At 39.3% G+C, this 24,873-nt stretch overlaps 1 protein-coding gene and 1 non-coding gene across 3 annotated transcripts in view; one reads left to right on the forward strand and one right to left on the reverse strand.

The window, feature by feature from the left end:
• Window positions 1-1,901: 1,901 nt before the first annotated feature.
• The window catches only part of PPM1D (protein phosphatase, Mg2+/Mn2+ dependent 1D), a 54,009-nt gene continuing 31,037 nt past the window's right edge, over window positions 1,902-24,873 (reverse strand). The window contains exons 4-7 of one of the 2 annotated variants that reach the window (XM_032280738.1): window positions 16,440-16,630; window positions 9,885-10,127; window positions 6,693-6,741; window positions 2,857-3,359 (exon numbers count right to left, since the gene is read on the reverse strand). In XM_032280738.1, coding sequence (XP_032136629.1) covers window positions 6,712-6,741; window positions 9,885-10,127; window positions 16,440-16,630 — 464 coding nt within the window. In that variant the 3' untranslated portion in view covers window positions 2,857-3,359; window positions 6,693-6,711. Of the gene's footprint in view, window positions 3,360-6,692; window positions 6,742-9,884; window positions 10,128-16,439; window positions 16,631-24,873 lie in introns of both variants that reach the window. The other variant, XM_032280736.1, reaches the window with a different exon arrangement.
• LOC116553546 lies at window positions 4,347-4,448 on the forward strand. Its single transcript, XR_004269793.1, has one exon. It is a non-coding gene; the product is annotated as a U6 spliceosomal RNA (small nuclear RNA).

A 24,873-nucleotide genomic window follows, 5' to 3' on the forward strand; every position in this document is an offset into this window, starting at 1 on the left:
TTTTTTTTTTTTTTTTTTTTTTTTTAAGAGATGGGGTTTCGCCATGTTGGACAGGCTGGTTTCAAACTCCTGACCTCAAGTGATCCACCCCCCTTGGCCTCCCAAAGTGTTGGGATTACAGGCGTGAGCCACGACACCCGCCCAGAGATGGGGTATCTCTATGTTGTCCACGCTAGTCTCAAACTCCTGGGCTCAGGTGATTCTCCCACCTCAGCCTACCAAAGTATTGGGAATATAGGCAGAAGCCACTACATCTGGCCTAAATGGATTTCAATATGTATTTAGTTTTGCTGGCTTTTGTTGTTGTTTTGTTTAGACAGGGTCTCACTTTGTCACCTAAGCTGGAGTGCAGTGGCAGGAGCACAGCACATTGCAGTCTAAATCTTCCAGGCTCAAGTGATCCTTCCACCTCAGCCTCCCAAGTGGCTGGGACTACAGGCATGTGACAGCACACCTGGCTTGCTGGGTTTTCACGTGGTGCAGCTAGGATGGTATTACAGGTGTACAAGATGGAAAGGCCCTTCACAATGAACAGACTCCAGAAGTGTCTGCTAGTTGCTATCTCTCTCTTGGAAAGATCTGAAAAACTCTTAAGTTTTCCTACAAAAAACAGTTATGTTTCCAATGAGTTTGCAGCATACTGTAGGTGCATGACATTGAATTTATGAACTCTTGAATCTCTCAATGACAGATCTTGTTCCAAATTAATAAATTAAAAAAGATCTCAGTGTACGTCACCACATCAAAATAATATACTATTAGTGTTTCAGTATTAATTTCCTTTAGATTTTTCCCTGTATTACCAAAGTATACAGTGTTTTATTCATTTTAAATTGCTACATATTTTACATGCTTATAAGCCATAATTGACTTAATCACATTCTTATTATTTAATTTTAATTTTTTTTTTTTTTTTGAGACGGAGTCTTGCTCTGTCACCAGGCTGGAGTGCAGTGGCATGATCTTGCCTCACTGCAATCTTCGCCTCCCACGTTAAAGAGATTCCCCTGCCTCAGTCTCCCACCCACCCGAGTAGCTGGGACTACAGATGCTCGCCACCATGCCTGGCTAATTTTTTGTATTTTAGTAGAGACAAGGTTTCATCATGTTGGCCAGAATGATCTCGATCTCCTGACCTCATGATCTGTCCACCTCGGCCTCCTAAAGTGTTGGGATTACAGGCGTGAGCCACCACACCCAGCCTATTTCAATGTATTCTATATTAAAATAAAAAATTCAGTGTGCAAAAATGAAGACTTTAAGTTGTATTTTAAACTCACTCTAGGCAGGACACGGTGGCTCACACTTATAATCCCAGAGCTTTGGGAGGCCCAGACGGGCAGATTACCTGAGGTCAGGAGTTCAAAACCAGTCTGGCCAACATGGTAAAACCTTGTCTCTACTAAAAATACAAAAATTAGCTGGGTGTGGTGGCACACGCCTGTAACCCCAGCTTCTGGGGAGGGAGGCTGAGGCAAGAGAATTACTTGAACCCAGGAGGCAGAGGTTGCAGTTAGCTGAAATCATGCCACTGCACTCCATCCTAGATAAAAGAGTGAGACTCCGTCTGAAACAAAATAATAAATAAATTAAAAAAATAAACTCACTTTAAAGCATGATCATGGCACAACAGAACGTTAATCCAGGTCAAGCATCCCTAATCTGAAAATCCGAAATCCAAAATGCTCCAGAATTGGGAACTTTTTCAGAGCAGACATGATGCTCAAAGGAAATGCTCATTAGAGAATTTTGAATTTCGGATTAGGAACGCTCAAAAGCTAAGTATAAAGCAAATATTCCAAAATTTAAAAAAATCTGAAACACTTCTGGTCCCAAGCATTTTGGATAGGGATACTCAACCTGCACATACCATTAAAATAAACCAACAACTACAAATACAGCAACATGAAGAACAGTTCACTGATTTATTAGATGAACGTATACCCATATAATCAATGAAAACTGTATGATATAAAATAATTTAAAGACATGTTGGGAATTTGCAGCACCATCTGTTACTGAAATAGCAAGGAAAACTTCACATATTTTAAGCAAACACGAGAAGGTAGTAACTACTTTAAGACCTAATAATGTCATTGGTCTGGTATGAAAAAGAAGGGAATTGTTTTCGGCAAACACACTTCCTTCTATGCCAAAGATTTAGTAAGCATATCTGATGATTAAGGTTTTAGAAAAATGCTACTGATGTAAGAGATACTGCATAGTATTTTAATTGGGACAAGACTTACTGTAGCATGGCTCAACACTTCTATGAAAAATTTAGTTCTGAATTATGAAATCAGAAATTAAAAATGTTTGAAAGATACTTGTCTCTAAGAAACATGAAGTGAAACACAGGTCACTATGAAAATACATCACTTTTCCAGCCTGCTTAATAATTTACTTTAAAAAGTTGCGCAGTTTTCAAGACAAGTGGCTTATACAAATTTTTTAATAAGCATTTTAAAAAGTTTAAATGTTTTTCTAAAATCTAATAGATTCTTTTGATTTCTTTAAACATTTAGCCCTGTTGTCACGATTACTGTGTATCAGAGTAAGAGACTGAATTTGTGTGGATACAAATGTATACAAATTTTACAGCAACTTATACCCTAACATCTATAAAATTCACATTTATAATACAAGCAAGTACAAGGCCAGGATAAAACTGCTGAATTCCAAAAAGTCAAACTGTATATTCTTTTAATTTTGTCCCCTTAAAAAAAGTTCAACTTCGGCACCAAATTTAAAAAGCCCTCTTATATCCTAAGTTTGGAAAAACCTCATTTCCCAGATGCATTTCAGCAAACACAAACAGTTTTCCTGTGTTGATGGAGTAAAGGATTTCCAATTTTCTTCTGGCCCCTAAGTCTGCGTCGCATGGTGAGTTTAACAGAGTTCTTTCGCTGTGAGGTTGTGGGGAGATTTGCAGGCCGAGCACCACTACTTCGACTTAAGCCATTTCGTCTATGCTTCTTCATCAGGGGGCCAGAATTGGACTCTTCTAATGTCCTTTTAAAGTTTGTTGGAGGGGTTCTTTCAATTTCTTGGGCTTTCATTTGGCCAGGAGTTGACATCTTCAAATTTTTTTGGTCCATGACAGTGTTTGTTGAATTAGTAGGCACAAGGCCAACTGGCAGGCTATTATTCAAAGAATCATGTATCCTTAAAGTCAGGGCTTTAGCACAATTTTCTTCAAGTGGTTCTGGATCTTTTGAGGGCATGACTACACCCTGGACATTCCCTCGAGCTATCTCAGCTGGAACCTCTAAAAAATTCTCTGAGAAGGCATTGCTACGAACCAGGGCAGGTATATGGTCCTTGGAGTTCAGTCGTGGCCATGAATCCTCCTCCAGTGACTGAAAAATAAGGTAAAACAAATAAGAAAAAATTTATCCTAGAACTCAACAACCCTATGCATGTGATATTAGGCTTCTTATGAAGCTATTAGGATGGCAAAACATGGTATGCATTCGCTAATTCGTTCACCACCTATTTACTAAACTATGTGTAAAGTTCAATGGGAGGAACCTGAGTGAGAAGACAACATAAAGTAAGAGTGATTCACACCTGTAATCCCAGCACTTTGGGAGGCCAAGGCAGGCGGCTCAAGAGGTCAAGAGATCGAGACCATCCCAGCCAACATCATGAAACCGCATCTCTACTAAAAATACAAAAAATTAGCTGGGCAAGGTTGCACGCCCCTGTGGTCCCAGCTATTCGGGAGGCTGAGGCAGAAGAATCGCTTGAACCCAGGAGGCGGAGGTTGCAGTGAGCCGAGATCATGCCATTGCACTCCAGCCTGACGACAGAGCAAGACTCCGTCTCAAAAAAAAAAAAAAAAAAAGTGACATTGAAATCTGTCTTCAGGGTAATAAATGAAATTATAAAATAATCTATTCAAGTGGGTGAAAATTCCTGTGGTCACAAGTTTTTCTGTCCACTGGCAGGTAACCAAAAATAAGACACATTAAAGAACAAGATTTCAAACCAGACCCTCAAAATTAACCATAGGCACACATTCACTCTTCCACTATTCTATACCCAAACATGGTGAAGATCAAAAGTATCACATACTCTGTGTATACCTTTTTTTTTTTTCTTTTAAAGACGGGGTTTCACCATGTTGGTCAGGATGGTCTTGAACTCCCGACCTCAGGTGATCCGCCCGCCTTGGCCTCCAAAGTGCTTGGATTACAGGCGTGAGCCACCATGCCCGGCCAGTGTATGTTTTAATTTTACTTTTGGCAATAACATAATGCTGATGAAATTGCTCTAGTTGTTTTTCAGAAAAGCCTTATATTTTCCATAAGAACCATCAAAAAAATAATTTAAGATGCCATTAAGTGCTTGCTACAGCAGCACATATACTAAAATTGGAATGATACAAACATTAGCATAGCCCCCATGTGAAGATGACACAAATTCATGAAGCATTACCTATTTCAAAAAAGAAAAAAAAAAAAAAAGCTTTTAAAAAAAATCTCAATTTTTGGCCAGGTGCAGTGGCTCACCCTTATAATCCCAGCACTTTGGGAGGCCGAGGCAGGCAGATCATTTGAGGTCAGGAGTTCAAAACCGGCCTGGTCAATGTGGTGAAACCCCATCTCTACTAAAAGTACAAAAATTAGCCAGGCATGGTGGTGCGTGCCTGTAATCCCAGCTACTCTGGAGGCTGGGGCAGGAGAACTGCTTGAGACCGGGAGGTGGAGGTTGCAGTGAGAAGAGATCGTACCACTGCACTCCAGCCTGGGTGACAGAGTGAGACTCTGTCTCACAAATAAATAAATAAATAACAAAAATTAAAATCTCAATTTTCTAGTAATGAAAACTAGTGTAACCACTGGGGGGATGGTAGCACCTCAGTGGGATAAGCAACAAATTTGTGGTTTTTTTGTTTATTTCCTATCTCCTAAATTCTAATTTTTGAGTATGTAGTGTGGAAAACATTACAACATTAAAGCACATTATTATAGCAAAGTACAATATTAAAGCAGCTATGTCATAATGGAAACTCAGATGAATGTTTCTTTGTACCCATCCTGCAAACACTAGATACTGTCCTGTGATCTGAGAAAAGTAGTACACATGGGCCCCTACTGAAATGGTTAGGGAAATTCCCAGTTGATGAAACAAAAGATAATTATCGAGGGCACTTACTGTTCTTAAAAGTCCTGTTTTAAAAAAGCTTCGTGTCAATCTAGACAGATATGCACCACTACTTTGGGTGTAGTGCTCTAAATCTACATATACGCAGAATATCGGCTCATCTCCAGATAAGAACATTCTTACTATCAAACCCAACTCTTCCAAACTAATAACATTTCACAAAATCATTGTCTTAATAGTTTATCAAGGTCCAGAGTTAAAGCATAAAAACTCTCTCCCCCAAAACATGTAAAATTTTCCTCAAGTGGACTCTCAATCAAATTTACTACAATTCTAATAGATTCTGAAAAGCCCAAGCAATCCTTTTGTAGAGTGGCAAAATAAAGACATATTGATCTTTCTCTGATATAAAATCCTCTATTAATAAACACCTTTCTTAAAAGTGCTATATAAAAGTGTACTTATAATAGGAATGTTTCCTTTGTCTAGAATTAAAAGGAAAGGAAAATAAGAGAGGCAGGGAGGTTCAAAAATAAAAGGGAAACTGAAGGCACCCAGAAGCTTCTTTTTTTCTTTTTTTGAGACTGAGTCTTGCTCTGTCACCTAGGCTGGAGTGCAGTGGTACAGTATCTGCTCACTGCAACCTCTGCCTCCTGGGTTCAAGTGATTCTCCCTCAGCCTCCCGAGTAGCTGGGGATAGATGTGTCCGCCACCATGCCTAGCTAATTTTTTGTATTTTCAGTAGAGATAGGGTTTTACTATGTTGGCCAGGCTGGTCTCAAACTCCTGACCTCAAGTGATCCACCTGCCTTGGCCCCTCAAAGTGCTGGGATTATAGGGGTGAGCCACCACACCTGGCCCAGAAACTTGTTTCTAAAATGATCTCAATCTAACCACAAACATTAATATGCTTTACTAAAAAACCCATATATATTGACTTTAGGACCAATGGACACTGAAGAAAAGAACAAAGAATTCTGAGTAACAGGAATTCCTCTATAAAAGAAAAATAATGGGATGATTTCAGAGTTAACATAATATATTGTAATTTCTGTTTAGCTGTGTGCCTTTTTCTGTCGCCAGGCTGCAGTGCAAAGGCATAATCTCAGCTCATTGCAACCTTCCCCTCCTGGGTTCAAGGGATTCTCCTGCCTCAACATTCCAAGTAGCTGGGACTACAGGTGTGCACCACCACCCCCAGCTAAGTTTTGTAGAGATGGGGTTTCACCATGTTGGCCAGGATGGTCTTGATCTCTTGACCTCACGATCCGCCCGCCTTGGCGTCTCAAAGTGCTGGGATTACAGGAGTGAGCCACGGCGCCCGGCCAGCTATATCTTTTTAAATGCATAGATTATTATTATTCTGACACTACAGGTATGCTGGCTTCCCTTCCCCCACTTTCTCCTTGAACTTTTCCTTTTCCTTCTCTTTTTATTGGCATTTGGTGGGAATACATTGCATCTGTTAGCACAGGCAACTGTTTAGACTTTTTAGACTTACCCCAGATTGATTTGTATTGCTAAGCCCTGCATGTTCATAAAACAGTTATGTTATATTGAGGTTGCCCCCTAAAAATACATACTTTAAAAAAGTTCACTGCTTCAGAGATCAACTTTCTCCTCCCATCTACCCTGTAATCCAATATTAAACAATTAATTACAAACTGGTGCCTAAAACACAACTAAATCTTAAGTTTTAATTTTCTGAATCTCTTTCCTCTCTTCTCCATTCCTTTCTTATAAATCTTAGCTTGTAAAATATAGCTAAATTTAGTTTTGCCCTAAACAAAGAGAAAGAAATGTGAGTCACAGTGATCTACCACTTAAACAAAGGCTTTTCCACTATCTTCATCCCAAAACAAAGGCTAATTTATGTCAGAATTCAAATGGAAGTTGACATGTTAACAGACAAATCTACTCTCAAATGCCTAGTGTGAATGTGAATAAGTCTCTGAAACTATTCAACATTATCCAAACAATCATTAAATTTGTCTCTATGCACCGGGCGTGGTGACTCACGCCTGTAATCCCAGCGCTTTGGGAGGCTGAGGCAGGTGGATCACCTGAGGTCAGGAGTTCGAGACCAGCCTGACCAATATGGTGAAACCCTGTCTTTAAAAAAAATAAAAATAAGGGCCGGGCGCGGTGGCTCAAGCCTGTAATCCCAGCACTTTGGGAGGCCGAGGCGGGTGGATCACGAGGTCAAGAGATCGAGACCATCCTGGTCAACATGGTGAAACCCCGTCTCTACTAAAAATACAAAAAATTAGCTGGGCATGGTGGCGTGTGCCTGTAATCCCAGCTACTCAGGGGGCTGGGGCAGGAGAATTGCCTGAACCCAGGAGGCGGAGGTTGCGGTGAGCCGAGATCGCGCCATTGCACTCCAGCCTGGGTAACAAGAGCGAAACTCCGTCCCAAAAAAAAAAAATAAAAATAAAAATAAAATAAAAATAAATTTATCTCTATGCTACTAAACATGAGATAACTTTAATAATGATATAAATGATATAGATAAAATATAGTCAGGAATATTCAACTTTATGTCAATTAAGGTAAATAAATAAACCAAAAACAATTTCTGGGCAGAAATTTGTCTTTGTTACTTGTTAGATCAGAGCCAACAATATTAATTATTCTGAATTAATCTAAATATTTTCCTGTATTTGGGCAGGGCCAACTGGTTAACAAATAACTATACCTGCATATAAGTTTTGGCATACATACATCTCCTTATCTTTACTTTGTTATTATTATTAGGTCACTATCAGAATTTAAGTAATTTTAAAAATATATTTTATGTATGGGTTTACTAATGCCAATCAGTAGACTGCAATAATTTTTATTTGGGGTCAATATTAAGAATGCCCTTTTGGGCCGGGCATGGTGGCTCACACCTGCAATCCAAGCACTTTGGAGGCCAAGGCGGGCAGATCACCGAAGGTCGGGAGGTCAAGACCAGCCTGACCAACATGGTGAATCCCCGTCTTTTAAAAAAAATATATGCATATACATATACATATATATATATAAAAGAATGCCCTTTTGTCCCTCACACTGTTCCCCACCCTAATGTCTCCTTCTCTATACTACCTAAAGGTCAGTTTATCAGGGAACATAAAAGTAATAATTACATACAAATATTCAGAAATAGGCAAATACACAAACATAAGCTCCTTCACAGCTTCAAAAAGAAAATAAAGGTTTTAAAAGGTTTCAACGTGCATTACCATTCAGTTTTCAATGAAAGCTTTTGTAAATTAAAATACTCCATTTTGGCAGGGCACAGTGGCTCACACCTGTAATCCCAGCACTTTGGGAGGCGGATGTGAGTGGATAACCTGAGACCAGGAGCTCAAGGCCAGCCAGGCCAGCATGGTAAAACCTCATCTCTACTAAAAATACAAAAAATTAGCAGGGCGTAGGTGGCAGGTACCTGTAATCCCTGCTACTTGGGAAGCTGAGGCAGGAGAATTGCTTGAACCCAGGAGGTAGATGTTGCAGTGAGACAAGATCATGTCACTGCACTCCACCATGGGCCACAAGGGTGAAACTCTGTCTCAAAAAAAGAAAATATTCCATTTCATCTGACCATATGTGTTTTTTTTTGCCATATGTATGTAAAGCGAAAGAAAGCCAAGCAGTGACAATACATTTCCAAATACTGACTACAGGATTACAATGCCCAAATTTAAAGGCCTCTAACACTTTAAAAAACTGCCTGAATAGATGACATTAGATTTTGCTATATTTCCCATTTTAATGGTCAGTCTACTGAAAACACATTCTCAGAAGGCCAGATTAGCCATACTATATATTAAAGCAATTATCAATCAATATTGCTAATTTTTATTGGGAAAAAATTAGGATGAAAACACAACCAGGTATTTGAATTCTTAGTAAATCAAAACAGGAAAGTATGATATCAACTTAAAATTTGCTTATTTCACAGCATATCTTACACTCATTCAATATTAACATGGATAAAAAACAGGAATAAGATTTATTTTTTTTTTTAGACAGAGTCTTGCTCTGTCACCAGGTACCAGGCTGGAGAGCAATGGTACAATCTCGGCTCACCGCAACCTCCACCTCTTGGGTTCAAGCAATTCTCCTGCCTCAGCCTCCTAAGTAGCTGGGACTACAGGTGTGCGCCACCACGCCCAGCTAATTTTTGTATTTTAGTAGAGACGGGGTTTCACCATGTTGGCCAGGATGGTCTCGATCTCTTGACCTCGTGATCCGCCTGCCTCGGCCTCCCAAAGTGCTGGGATTACAGGCATCAGCCACTGTGCCCAGCTGAGGAATAAGGTTTCTTATACAAGTTAACAGACAACCAGTTCTAATGTCTGCTATCCTCAGGTCCAGCTCAATCTTGATTCTCTACGACCTTGTTTGGACAGTTTAATCTCTCGGGTTTATTACTGATAAAATGAAATAATAACATTTGCTCTACTTCTGGACTATGAGATTCAAATAAAATATATTTAAGTGCTTCACTAACTTCTAAATACTTTAAAAATAATGTTCATGGCATTAGACGGCAAACAATAATATTTTTAAGGAGCCAAAATCACCTTTTTATTAGTTCTGTACACACAGCTGGCATTCAGATTAGTACTGATGTAAAGATGGCTCTTTGATAATAAGTTACATCACTTTGTTGAATCGAGTTCAAATCCAAAATCCTGTAAGAATTTAAAAATTGTTTCCAGGTGACACTAACCAAAGAATTGATGACAACTAAAATATAACTTAAAAACTATGGAACTATATACCTTTACTGGTGGTGTAGAACATGGGGAAGGAGTCATCACACAGGTTTCTTGACTATTATAGGAAGGGCTATCAGTCAGGTTCAGATATAACTCATCTTCATTGGTAAAATTTCCCTGATTGTCCACTTCTGGAGAGATGCAGATTACTATGGCACTAGTGTTATCTGCTCGGAGCATACGCTGTCTCCAGCGGCCTAATGCTCGATTCACAAGCATTTTGGCACAAGATTGTCCGTGCTCACCCTGTATTCAAAAGAATAAGGAGAAGGAAAGTAACTCAGATTTAGCTGCCACTACATCTATATCAAATTAAATAATTGGTGTTCATTGTGGCCTAAATAAAGCTCCCAAATTTTCACACATTATCCCCAGTCTCCTTAGCTATATTAAAATAGTACTTTTCTGAATTAAAACAAATACTAACAAAACATGGTTTCAGACTGTCATTAAATTTCACTCAGATGTTATTATCAAGAAACTCAGCCTTCGCTGTAACTTTAATTAGAAAAAGTTATAAAAAAGTTACTTAAAAAGAAAGTAAACATCAAGTTATTTAGAAAACATAATTCACAAACAAGACAATCAGGCATGGTGAAAAAAATCATTACAGAGGGTCAATTTCCTCCTAACATAAGAGCTTCTACAAATTGAAAACAACGACTCAACATAAAAATTGTCAAAGGATATAAACAAAATCCAGAGAAAAGGAAATACAAACAACTTATATATGTGTGTATGTGTCTGTGTGTGTGTGTGTGTGTGTGTGTGTGTGTGTGTGTGTGTGTGTGTGTGTTTATACATATAAACAGTCAATGTCACTCATATGGGGAAAAAATAACACGGTAACTGCTTATAGTATGGAGAACAGGCCGGGCGCGGTGGCTCACGCTTGTAATCCCAGCACTTTGGGAGGCCGAGGCGGGTAGATCACGAGGTCAAGAGATCGAGACCAGCCTGGTCAACATGGTGAAACCCCGTCTCTACTAAAAATACAAAACATTAGCTGGGCATGGTGGCGCATGCCTGTAGTCCCAGCTACTCGGGAGGCTGAGGCAGGAGAATTGCTTGAACCCAGGAGGCGGAGGTTGCGGTGAGCCGAGATTGCGCCATTGCACTCCAGCCTGGGTAATAAGAGCGAAACTCCGTCTCAAAAAAAATAAAAATAAAAATAAAAATAAAATTTAAAAAGTATGGAGAACAAATATATACCAACCAAATGAGTAAAGGAAACAAAACCAAAAGGATCTCATTTTATGCAAATAAATGTGGCTTGGAATAAAACTTTCAGTGTCATATATAAATTTAAAATCTGCTAGGTTTCACAGAATAGAAATGAAAATGATGTACTCCAGAAAATAAGCCTACATGGTTTTTGTTTTGTTTTTTTTTTTTTTGAGATGGAGTTTTGCTCTTGTTGCCCAGGCTGGAGTACAATGGTGCGATCTCAACTCACTGCAACCTCCACCTCCCCAGTTCAAGCAATTCTTCTGCCTTAGCCTCCCTAGTAGCAGGGATTGCAGGTACCCAACACCACACCCAGCTAATTTTATTTATTTATTTATTTATTTATTTTTAGTAGAGATGGAGTTTCACCATGTTGGCCAGGCTGGTCTCGAACTCCTGACCTCAAGTGAGCCACCCGCCTCAGCCTCCCAAAGTTCTAGGATTACAGGTGTGAGCCACCGCGCCCGGCTGCCTACATGTATTAAAAGTACCTGAAGAAATAAATGAACGATGAAAAAGAGTGGAAATCTGTTTGTTTGTTGTCTTTGAGACAGGGTCTCCCTCTGTCACCCAGGTTGGAGTGCAGTGATGTGACCTCGGCTTACTGTAGTCTCAACCTCCTGGGCTCAAGTGATCCTCCCACCTCAGCTATTCAGAAGGCTGAGGCAGGAGAATCAGTTGAACCCAGGAGGTGGAGGTTGCAGTGGGCCAAGTTTGTACCACTGCACTCCAGCCTGGATGACAAAGTGAGATTCTGTCTCATAAACAAAAACAAAAGCGTATTATTTCAATAGATGCTGAGAAAGCATTTCATAAAATTGAACATTTCTTTTATGATAAAAAACCTCTCATCAAAGGTGAGTATAGTAGATATATACCTCAAAATGACAAACCCACAGCTAACATCATACTGAATGGGGAAAAAAATTGAAGGTCTTTCCTCTAACGACTGAAATAAACAAAGATGCCCCACTCTCACTACTGTTACTCAATACAATACTAGAAGTTGCCTGGCCGTGGTGGCTCACGCCTGTAATCTCAGCACTTTGGGAGGTTGACGCACGTGGATCATTTGAGGTCAGGAGTTCAAGACCAGCCTGACCAATATGGTGAAACTCTGTCTCTACTAAAAATACAAAAATCAGCCAGGTGTGTTGGTAGGCACCTGTAATCCTACCTACTCAGGAGGCTAAGGCAGGAGAATCTGTTGAACCCGGGAGGCAGAGGTTGCAGTGAGCCAAGATCGTGCCACTGCACTCCAGCCTAGGAGACAGAGCAAGACTCTGTGTCAGGAAAAAAAAAAAAAACAATACTGGAAGTCCTGGCCAGAGTAATTAGGCAAGACAAAGAAATAAAGGGAATCCAAATTGGAAACGAAGAAGTCAAATGAGCCTTGTTTGCAGATAACATGATCCCCTAACTATAAAAACCAAAAATGCCACCAAAAAAACTGTTAGAGCTGATAAATGCAGTGAAATTGCAGGACACAAGATCAACATACAAAAATCAGCAGCATTTACTATACCAACAGCAAACAATCTGAAAAAGAAATCAAGAAAGCAATCCCATTTCCAACAGGTATACAAATAATAAAATACCTAGTAATCAATTTAACCAAAGTTGTGAAAGATCTATAAAGGAAAACTAGAAAATACTGATGAAAGAAATTGAAGAGGACACAAAAAAATAGAAAGATGGTCCATGCTTATGGACTGGATGGATTAACACTGTTAACATGACAATAGTGCCCAAAGCAATTTAAAGATTCAATACCTATCAAAATTGCAATGACATTCTTCACATAATTTTTTCTTTAAGCTCAGAATTTATATGGAACCACAAAAGATCCTGAATAGCCAAAGCAATTCTAAGCCAAAAGAACAAAGCTGGAGGCATCACACTACCTGACTTCAAACTATACAAGAGAGCTACAGTAACAAAAATAGCATGGTATTGCTACAAAAACAGACACATAGATCAATGGAACAGAACAGAGAACTCAAATTTAAATCCACACAATTTGCAGCCAGCTCATCTTCAACAAAGGTGCCAAGAGCAACAATAAATGGTGCTGGGAAAACTGGATAACTATATGCAGAAGAATGAAACAATACGCCTATCTCTCACCATACACAAAAATCAAATCAAACTGGATTAAAGACTTAAATCTAAGACCTCAATTGGTGGAATAGGTAACCACAATTCTATTCTCTCTCTTTGTGAGATCTACTTTGATCTCACAAACTATGAAACTACTAGAAGAAAACATGGAAGAAATGCTCACAATTTTTGCATGAGACCTTAAAAGCACCAGCAACCAAAGCAAAAATAGGCAAACGAAAATACATAATCATCAGAGAAATGCAAATCAAACCACAATGATGTATCATCTCATGCCAGTTAAAATGGTTTGTATCAAAAAAAGGCAACTGCAAATGATGCTGAGGATGTGGAGAAACGGGAACCCTCAAACAATGTTAGCAGGAATGTAAATTAGTGTAGCCACTATGAAGAACAGTATGAAGGTTCCTCAAAAAAAAAAAAAAAAAAAAAAAAAAAAAAATAAATTACCATATGATCCAACAATTCCACTACTATACATATATCCAAAAGAAAGACAATCAATACACTGAAGGTCTGTCTGCACTCCCATATTTATTGCAACACTATTCACAATAGTCCAGAAATCCTCCCACGTCAATTTCACTTAACAGATGAATGGATAAAGAAAATGTTATTCAGTGCACTGGGAGCATGGGGAGGAAAAAAGATTAAAAAAAAAAAAAAAAGAAAGAAAATGTTGTGTGTGTGCGTGTGCGTGTGTATATATATATATATATATAAAATGAAATAGTATTCAGCCATAGAAAAGCCTGAAATCCTGTCATTTGCAGCAACATGGATGGAACTGGAGGCCATCATGCTAAATAAAATAATCTAAGCACAGAAAGATACAATCTCGCAGAGAGAGAGATTTACCATTTGTACCACTTGAAAGTGTACAAATTTCTTTACATACATACACACAAAAGTATACATTTTTATACACAAAAACCATATATATTTGAAGTAAATATGTATAGTTTACTTCGAAATTTTTAAAGTGTGTTTTAAAATCTCTATTTTTAAGTGTAGTTATGTCCACTCAAATTTTTTTTTTTTTTTTTTTTTGGAGACCAAAAGTTTCACTCTGTCAACCATGCTGAAGTGCAGTGGAACAATCTCAGCTCACTGCAACCTCTGCCTCTTGGGTTCAAGTGATTCTCCTGTGTCAGCCCCCCAAGTAGCTGAGATTACGGGCGCATGCCACCACGCCCAGCTAATTTTTGTATTTTTAGTAGAGATGGAGTTTCACCATATTGGCCAGGGTGGTCTTGAACTCCTGACCTCAAGTGATCCACCCGCCCTGGCCTCCCAAAATGCTGGGATTACGGGCGTAAGCCACCGCGCCAGGCCTACATGTATTTGTGTTTTTTTCCAAAAACCATTGTTGCCTTAGATCAATCCTACAAACTTTCTTGCTCAAATATCACTCTCTTCCATGAAGCTTCCTATGCAATCTTCTGAAGTTTTCTATTGTCTCACTCTCTCAGGTCTCATAAGACTTGTTCTAATTATTATTATACGGATGCTTCCTTCAATACTCATCTTAAAACACTTTAGTGTCCATAAATAGGTTCTTCCAACCTACTACAAACTAGTTTTTGTTTTCATGCCATTGAAATGATCTCTCTCAGATCATTAAAGAATTCTAAATCCATTGGACAGAAGAGTCTTTATGCTACTCTTTGATATCTAATAATCTCTGACTAAATGCAACACACCAGGCCCTGAAATTGTAAAACTGAATCAAAATGACTCTCACCTTTAAAGAACTCATAATCTAATGGGATTGTTAGTTATTTGTATATTCTATTTATAACAATATGGTAAGTGCTGAGGAAGGACCATATTCTATTTACTTTTGTAACCCCTGTGCCTAATATGTTAGTTGAGTGAATGAATGGAGGCAATTTTTTTTTTTTTTTTTGAGACAGAGTTTTGTTCTTATCACCCAGGCTGGAATCCAATAGCATAACTTTGGCTCACTGCAACCTCTGCCTCCCAGGTTCAAGAGAGTCTCCTGCCTCAGCCTCCTAAGTAGCTGGGACTATAGGCGTGTGCCACTACACTTGGCTAATTTTGTATTTTTAGTAAAGGCGGGGTTTCACCATGTTGGCCAAGCTGGTCTTGAACTCCTGATCTTAGGTGATCCAGCCGCCTCGGCCTCCCAAAGTGCTGGGATTACAGGTTTGAGCCACCACACCTGGCCTGAATGGAGGCAACTTAACAAAAATTCAATCAATTTGCCCCTCGTTTCACCTCAAAATACAGCTTTACCATTTCTTCCATCTAAGAGAAAGATCACCTTTTCTAAGGATAACCCATCTGTGGGTCTTTGATTCCAGATACATCCATGTACTCTGTTAGGGGATGATGATGAAAATGTTGTGAGATTAGAAGCTGGGCATAGCAGCACAGTAGTCCCAGGTAATCAGGAGGCTCAGGTGAGAGGTCTGCTTAAGCCTAGGAGTTCTAAACGAGCCTGGGGGAACACAGTGAGACTTCATCGCTTGGGGGGAAAAAAAAAGTAGTAGAAGTAGTGGTAATGGAGGCCAGGCATGGTGCCTCACACCTGTAATCCCAGCACTTTGTGGGGCTGAGACAGGCAGATCACCTGAGGTCAGGAGTTCGACACCTGCCTGGCCAACATGGTGAAACCCCATCTCCACTAAAAATACAAAAAGTTAGCTGGGTGTGGTGGCCCATGCCTGTAGTCTCAGCTATTTGGGAGGCTGAGGTGGAAGAATCGCTTGAACCTGGGAGGCAGAGGTTAAGAGTGAGCTGAGATCACACCACTGTACTCCAGCCTGGGAGACAGAGCGAGACTCAGTTTCAAAAAAAAAAAAAAAAAAAAAAAAAAAAGTAGTGGTGATGGTTGCACAGCTTTGTGAACTACACTAAGAATCACTGAATTATATACTTTAAAAGGATAAATTTTATGGTACACAAATTATATCATTTTTAAAATAAGGAATTAGCAATATTTCATAGGCCAATTTATACTGAAGTCAGTGGTTGTGTATTTTGTTATTAGGTTTCTCTTACTTATTTCTTGCCTCATTCCCCTAATGATTAGGATCTACAAAGCCTATGTTTTACCCACTAGCAGATCCAGGCAAATGCAAAAATCTACTCAAGGTGAATGTACTTAATTCATATTCAACAACCTGACAGAAATACCAAAACAATGTTTAGACAACAATATCAAGTTATTGAATCACTTCTCACCATCAGGTATTTTTTCTCCTCTTGGTCCTGGCACATTGAGATGGCATCTTGAGGTGGAATCATATTCCAAAGTCCATCACTCCCCAATATAATATACTTGTGCTTCTGAGGGTCAAGAGTGTGGACACTTGTGTCTGGTTCAGGTGACACCACAAACTCACCACTGAAGAAATCATAACTCCATAAATCACCTGGGGGAATGGAGCAGAAAAAGCAAGAAGTATTAGATGGAAGAGTATGACAGCAACAGATTAAAAGAGAAAATCTACACAGTTTGTCTCAATAGATGCAGAAAAGCATTTGATAACATTCAAACTTCTTTCATGATAAGACTTTCTAGCAAAGTAAGAATAAAAGGGAACTGCCTTAACCTGATAAAGTCCATCCACTAGAATTCTGTAATGATCATCTTAAAGATAAAATGTTAAATGTATTCCCTTTAAAATGCAGAAATAAGAAAACTATACCTTGTATCATTGCTTCTCTTCTAATACTATACTGAGTCCTTCCCAGCACAGTAAGATAATAAAAATAAAAGGTACACAAAATGGAAAGGAGAAAATAATACTATTATTGCAGATAATTTCACTTCATTTTTTAATCTTGAAACAACCAGCTGAGATAATTTCATTTCTACACTGAAAACCAAAAAGAAATTATTACAATAGGAAAGTTTAGCAAAGTTGTTAAATACAAACCCAATATATAAGTCAACAGTATTTCTATACAATAGCAAAATTTAGAAAATAAAAATTTTTAAATAATCTTATTTTAACAATGAACAAAATATAAGGTATTTAGGAACAAATTTAGCAAAAGGTATATATACCTGTTATGAAAATCATAGGATCTATTTTGAAACATTAAAAAGATAATCTATATAAATGAAGAAACCAATCACATTCACAGATAGGAATACCTGTTATAATAGATATTAATTCTTCCCAAAATAATCTACAAAGTCAATGTAATTCTAACCAAAATCCCAAAAGGACTATTGTAGAATTTGATAGGCTAAGCACAAAGGGCCAGGATTAATCAAGATAATTTTGAAGAAAAAGGACAAAATGAGAGCTTATCCTACAAACAGAAGTACCAATGGCTGTGTGTAAAGTTCCTGTTAATCCCTAGATAAGTAAAGTACCTACATCAAAACTTACAGAATGAGTACCAGTCACTTGGAAGAAAATCCAAAATCGAAAACCGAGCATTTTAATGCCCTTTACCAACCATATGACCGACCTTTGGAGAGCAACAGTTCTCCCTTTCAGTGAGCCTGAAAAAGAAGGCTCTTACTTTTATCCTTCTCCTTGATTAGCTCCACATAAAAACAATGCCTAAACTTCTGCCTGTAGACCTATTAGATATGGTCAACCCAGACCATAAAAAAGATCAATAAAACTGAAACAGAAGAAAATAAAAATGATTTATAGAAACCATCTACTTTTCTGTAATATATAAGACAACATAAATGAAACAATATAAATTTTTCTTTTGTTTCCAATAAATGAGGAAGAGGAGACAGAAAGGAGAAAACATTAATTTCCACCTCTTTGGCTTATTGTGAACTACTTAAGGGAAAGGCCTAAATTAAAAGCAAAAGATTTTCAGACAAGAGGTTAAACAATTTTTGTCCCCTTTCAGTAGGTCTCTTTTTTTTTTTTTTTTTTGTTAAACAAAAGGAAGCTCTTTGTCCTTTTCCTTAAACTTCCCCATTAGCGCCCATCAGAAATAACTGGCAATTCAAACATGCTCAGAGTCCAACAAAATAATTCAAGTCAATTACTCCCACTCGAAAATAGCAAAATCATTACTAACCAGACTCTTCAAAGAGCAATTCAACCCTCTGAGCAGTAGAACAGAACACATGCGACCACTAAAAGCTAATTATAATCCAGATAAGCTCACAAAGACACATTTACCTCTTTGTAACAGAAAATAAAGCTCCCTGATTGACAAAATAATAAAAATAAAACATGGAGGCAGTTAGTGGCACAATCACGGCTCACTGCAGCCTCGATCTCCTGGGCTCAAGTGATCCTCCTACGTCAACCTCTGAAGCAGCTGGGACTATACACGTATTGATCGACTTACCACCTATGCAACTTACTACCATTCGATTTTACGACCACAATCGCTAGCCACGACTGCTCCACGTCTGGCAGCGCAAACGTTGCCTGGCTGGGCGTACGACAGTGCGGACCAGCTTCCGGCAGCACTACCATCTCCGTGGGCACCATTTCAACTGTACGTATAGCCTACTCAACTTACGACCAAATCGTGTTACAACCTGTCCACGGTCCCGACCGTGGTCGTAAGTTGAGCACTAGCTGTAGGTGTGCACCAACAGGCCCAGCTAATTTTTTTTTTTTTTTTTTTTTTTTTTATATGGGATCCCACTATGCTGTCCAGGCTGGTCTCCGACTCCTGGACTCAAGTGATTCTCCCACCTCCATCCCCCAAAGTGCTGGGATTATAGGTATAAGCCACGGCACTGGGCCTGTCTTTTATAGATATGAGCCACAGCACCTATGTAATACATTCACATGGTAAAAAATCCAAAAAATACAAAGGGTATACAGTAAAAATTCTCCTTTCTCATCACTGCCCTTCCAGTTTTCCCTGTAGGGACTATTACTTTTATGTTCTTATCTTCCTGGAGATATCTATCTACCTACCTATCTACCTACAGACACATATATATGCGTGTATATTTAGGTTGCTTTAGTGAAACCATCCTTTTAAGTTTCCAACTTCTACTGACAACTTTGAAATCACTAGTCTCCAATATCTTGCCAATCTCACTCTTTTTTTTTTTTTTGAGATGGAGTTTCACTCTTGTTGCCCAGGCTAGAGTGCAATGGCATCATCTCAGCTCACTGCAACCTCCTGGGTTCAAGTGATTCTCCTGCCTCAGCCTCCCGAATAGCTGGGATTAAAGGTGCCCACCATCACACCTGGCTAACTTTTGTATTTTTAGTAGAGACAGGGGTTCATCATGTTGGCTAAGCTAGTAAGCTAGTCTCAAACTCCTAACCTCAGATGATCTGCCCACCTCAGCTCCCAAAGTGCTGGGATTACAGGCAAGAGCTACTGCACCTGGTCTCAATCTCTATTTCTTCTTCTTTTTTTTTGAGACAGAATCTTGCTCTGTTGCCAAGCTGGAGTGCTGCGGCGTGATCTCGGCTCACTGCAGCCTCCACCTCCCAGATTCGAGTGATTCTCCTGCCTCGCCTCTCAAGTAGCTGGGACTACAGGCACATGCGGCCACACCCGGCTAATTTTTCAGTAGAGACGGGGTTTCACTGCATTAGCCAGGATGGCTTCAATCTCCTGACCTTGTGATCTACCTACCTTGGCCTCCCAAAGTGCTGGGATTACAGGTGTAAGCTACCACACCTGGCCCTCAAGCTCTATTTCTTTCTCAATAAACCTCAATAGGTTTTTAGAAGAAGAGATTGTTTCTAACTTAAATTTTTGTTTCTTCTAACTTAAATTCTAACTTTAATATATCTGGGTTTTGACTAAGATATATGGTTTATTTCTATTTCTTAGATTTCTTTCATTATTTGGTAGTTTCCCGCCTATAAATCTTAAACATAGTTTGTTACAATTATACCTAAGTATTTCATGGTTTTTTTGTCTGCGATTATAAATAATACTTATTTAAATTTCATTATGAATTGTTCATTTCTAATACATAAAAATATGATAGACTGTGTATGCTGAATCTGGGTCCTGTGAACTTGCTGAATCCACTTATTAATTCTAATAGTTCTTTCGAAGACTATTTGGGATCTTTTAAGCAGACAATGTTGGAATCTGTGGATAAAGCTGGTTTTAGTTATTTGCTGAACCATTTGAGATTAGATTACAGACTCAAAACACTTCACCTCCAAATAGTAATACTTCAACATTTATCTCCTAAACATGAGGATGTTATTTTACCACAGTTAGGCAATTTTGTATTGCTAGACTACTGTATAATATAAAGTTAGTGTTCAATTTTCCCAGTTGTCACAATAATGCATTTAATATCCAGGATCCATTCAAAGATCATTCTTTGGCCAGGTTAGGTGGCTCATGCCTGTAATCCCAGGCATGGTGGGAATATAAATTAATTCAGCCACTGTGGAAAGCAGTACAGAGATTTCTCAAAGAACTTAAAACAGAACCACCATTCCATCTAGCAATCCCATTACTGAGTATACATCAAAAGAAAATAAATCACTCTACCAAAAAACACACATGCACTCAAATGTTCATCGCAGCACTATTCACAATAGCAAGACAAGGAATCAACCTAGGTGTCCATCCAAGTTAAATGGATAAAGAAAACATGGTACATACACACTACAGAATACTACACAGCCACAAAAAAAGAATGAAATCATGTCCTTTGCAGCAATACAGATGCAGCTGGAGGCCATTATCCTAATCAAATTAACTCAGGAAAAGAAAGCCAAATACCACATGTTCTCGTAAGTGGGAGCTAAACACTGGGTATACATGAACATACAGATGGCAATAATAGACACTGGGGACTACTAGAGGGAGAAGGGAGGGAAGGAGGAAGAGTTGAAAAACTAACAATTGGGTACTCTATGCTCCCTACCTGGATGGTGCAATCAATCATACCCCAAACCTCAGCATATACCCATGTAACAAATCTGTACATGTACTTCCTCAATCTAAAAGTTGAAATTACAAAAACAAAAATTAAAACCCCTCCACGAATCCAGGATGAATGGTGGTGATGGTTGCATAACGGTGTAACTGTACTTAACATCAATAAACCACATGTTTACAATGGTAAGTTATGTGTAGGTTAAGTATATTTTACCACAATTAAAAACACACAAATCTGATTATGTTTCCCACCCTTATTCTGTTATAGTTTACAATTGATTTTAAAATAGATGCAATACTTCTGTTTTTTTGAAACAGGGTCTTGCTCTGTTGCCCAGGCTGGAGTACAGTGATGCAATCTTGGCTCACTGCAGCCTGCTGGGCTCAGGCAATCCTCCCACCAAAGACTCCTGAGTAACTGGTACTACAAGCACACACAACCATGCCCAGCTAAATTTTTGCAGAGAGGAGATTTCATCATGTTGCCCAGGCTGCTCCTGAACTCCTTGAACTCAAGCAATCCACCTGCCTTGGCCTCCCAAAGTATTTGAATTATAGGTATGAGCCACCACATCCAGTTAAACACAACTCTTTATCACTGCCTATAAAATGCAGTATTTTCTCATTCTATCCAAGTTTCTTATTTCTTTATCCCTGTTCCAGCTACACTGGCCTTCACCAGAGTTTCTTATGTCACTATGCTTCTTCCTATCATTGAGCTTTTTGAAAATGCTGTTTTCTATGCCTAAAACACACTTTCTTCCCCCTTAGCCTCCAGCAATTCTTCAAATCTCAGTTCAAATATCACTTTTCTTGACTCTCTGATTAGGTGAAATATCTTTATTTTAGGTTTTCATTAATACATATAAGAATTGGCTGAGTGCGGTGCTTCGTGCCTGTGATCCCTGCACTTTGGGAAGCCAAGGCAGGCAGATCACCTGAGGTCAGGGGTTCAAGACCAGACTGGACAACATGGTGAAGCCCCATCTCTACAAAAATTAGCTGGGTGTGGTGGCATAAGCCTGTAGTCCCAGCTACTCAGGAGATGGAGGCAAAAGAATCGCTTGAACCTGGGAGGCGAAGGTTGCAGTGAGCTGAGATCGTGCCACTGCACTCCAGCCTGGGTGAGAGTGAGACTCCATTTAAAAAAAAAAAAAAGAAGAATTAAAAGTTTTCAGTTTTATCTGGGTGCAGTGGCTCACACTTGTAATCCCAGCACTTTGAGAGGCTGAGGCGGATTGATCACCTGAGGTCAGAACTTCGAGACCAGCCTGGCCAACACGGCAAAACCTCGTCTATACAAAATACACAAAAATTAGCTGGGTGTGGTGGTGGGCACCTGTAATCTCAGCTATTTGGAAGACTGAGTCAGGAGAATCGTTTGAACCTGGGAAGCGTTGAGGTTGCAATGAGCTGAGATTGCACCACTGCACTCCAGCCTGGGTGACAAGGGAGAAACTCCATATAACCAAAAAAAATTCAGTTTTTATGATCATTTGATGAATGCCTTCCCCCTTTCCTAGACTGGAAGCTCCAAGAGGGCAAAGATCACGTGCTTGTACATACAGCAGAGTGCTTCATACACACTGTACTCAAAAATTATTTCCCCAACGAATAATTTGCAAGACTCAAATGCAATTCCAACAGGCAGCCACTAGGAGGCATCTTTGCTACATTTGTACTTGAGTAATTCTCATCATCAGTGTCTATAAGGTACCAACATTGACAAGGAGAAATCTATTCCCACCCCCACCCCCACCAAAAAAAAAGCGAGAAGAAAAACGGCCGTAAACCATAAGGCTGTGTGCTAAATACTAGCATTTAATTTACTTTAAGCCAGTAAGTACTTTCATGCACAAGCTAAACTCAGAAAACCAATAGCCTTTTTTTTTTTCTTTCGAGACGGAGTCTCACACTGTTGCCTGGGCTGAAGTGTAGTGGTGCAATCTCCACTCACTGCAACCTCTGCCTCCCAGGTTCAAGCAATTCTCCTGCCTCAGCCTCCCGAGTAGCTGGGATTACAGGCGCCTGCTACTATGCCCAGCTAATTTTTTGTATTTTTAGTAGGCACGGGGTTTCACTATGTTGGCCAGGCTGGTCTCAGACTCCTGACCTCATGATCGCCCGCCTTAGCCTCTCAAAGTGCTGGGATTACAGGCATGAGCCACTGCGCCCGGCCAGCATAGCTCTTTTAAAAATATTTGTTTTGGGCTGGTTGCAGTGGCTCACACTTGTAATCCCAGCTGAGGGAAGCTGAGGCAAGTGGATCACCAGAGGTCAGGAGTTCAAGACCAGCCTGGCTAACATGATGAGACCCTGTCTCTACTAAAAATACAAATATCAGCCACGTGTGGTGGCACATGCCTATAATCCCAGCTACTCAGGAGGCTGAGGCAGGAGAATCACTTGAACCTGGGAAGCAGAGGTTGCAGTGAGCTGAGATCATGCCACTGCACTCCCACCTGAGAGTGAGACTCCATCTCACACACAAAAAAAATTCCAAATATCAGAATAATAGTGTGAAAAGTAGTAAGACAAAGCCTTTTTAGCTTAAATATTAAAATCTAAAAGATATTATTTTTGAAAAGAAAATATTTATGTTACAAGAAAAATCAAGAGGAAAAAAGTTTTATCACTAAAACGATTTTGTCTTGTATAAGCCCTTTTATCAAAATTTTAATTAATTTCTGTATGTATTTACAAAATTATGTTGAAATAAGGTAACTTCTACCAAAAACTGTCTAAACTTGCTGTATCAATTTTTATTCCTCCTAGTCAAGAAGATAGTTCTTTCTTTAACCCCAATCATGGTTGTGGGCTCTCTATTCTACCAAAAGCTACTTTCTTTGTCAAGGTCACCAATGACCTCCACATTACTAAATCCCACGGTCATTCAATCCCCCCCTCCACCTAAATTACAACAGTATTTGAAACACCTTCTTTCTGGAAACACTTTCTTCACTTAGCTTCCAGGGCACCCTCTCCCAAATTTCCTGCTATTCGACTTACAGCTTTTAGCTGTTTTACCTTGTTCTTTCATTCATATCCCCTAACTCTTTTAAAATTTGAATCCAACCCTCGAGTGGAGCCAGAGCACATCCTCCAAGTCTGAATAGTGAGAGTATCTCAAGGCTCGGCCACTAGACCTTCCCCCTTTTCTCTCTGTACTCAATCCCTACATGACCTCAAGACTTTGGATACTATCAATATGCTACTGGCTACAACAAATTAAAATCTCCAGCCTGGACCTCACCTGAAATCAATTCTTATAATGGGAAGCCAAATAGGTCTCACCATCTTAATGTCTAAAAAGTGCCTAAAGGGTAATGTGTCCAAAACTGAACTTCCAACCTCTCCTTTTCACTGATGTTCCAGTCATTTCAACTCCATCTTTCCAGCTGCTAGGTTAAAAATCATGAGTAGTAGTTGGATGTGGTGGCTCATGTCTGTAAACTCAGCACTTTGGGAGGCCAAGATAGGAGAATGGCTTAAGCCCAGGACAAGTCCAGCAACACAGTGAGACCCCATCTCCTCAAAAAAGAAAAAATTAGCTAAGCATGGTAGCTCAGCCTGTAATCCCAGTTACTTGAGAGGCTGAGGTAGGAGGATAACCTGAGCCTGGGAGGTAGAGGTTGCACTGAGCTGTCATCATGCCACTGCAATCCAGCCTGAATAACAGAATGAAACCCTGTCTCTTAAAATAAAAACAAATTTGTATTTTCTGAGAGACATTTTCTTTGGAAATACTACCCCCATCTAGCATAGCCAAGGTAAGATATCTTTTTTTTTTTTTTTTTTTTTTTTT

The sequence above is a fragment of the Sapajus apella genome, unplaced genomic scaffold, assembly GCF_009761245.1.
Source record: "Sapajus apella isolate SASKATOON/1434 unplaced genomic scaffold, GSC_monkey_1.0 scaffold12, whole genome shotgun sequence".
NCBI classification, from domain to species: domain Eukaryota; kingdom Metazoa; phylum Chordata; class Mammalia; order Primates; family Cebidae; genus Sapajus; species Sapajus apella.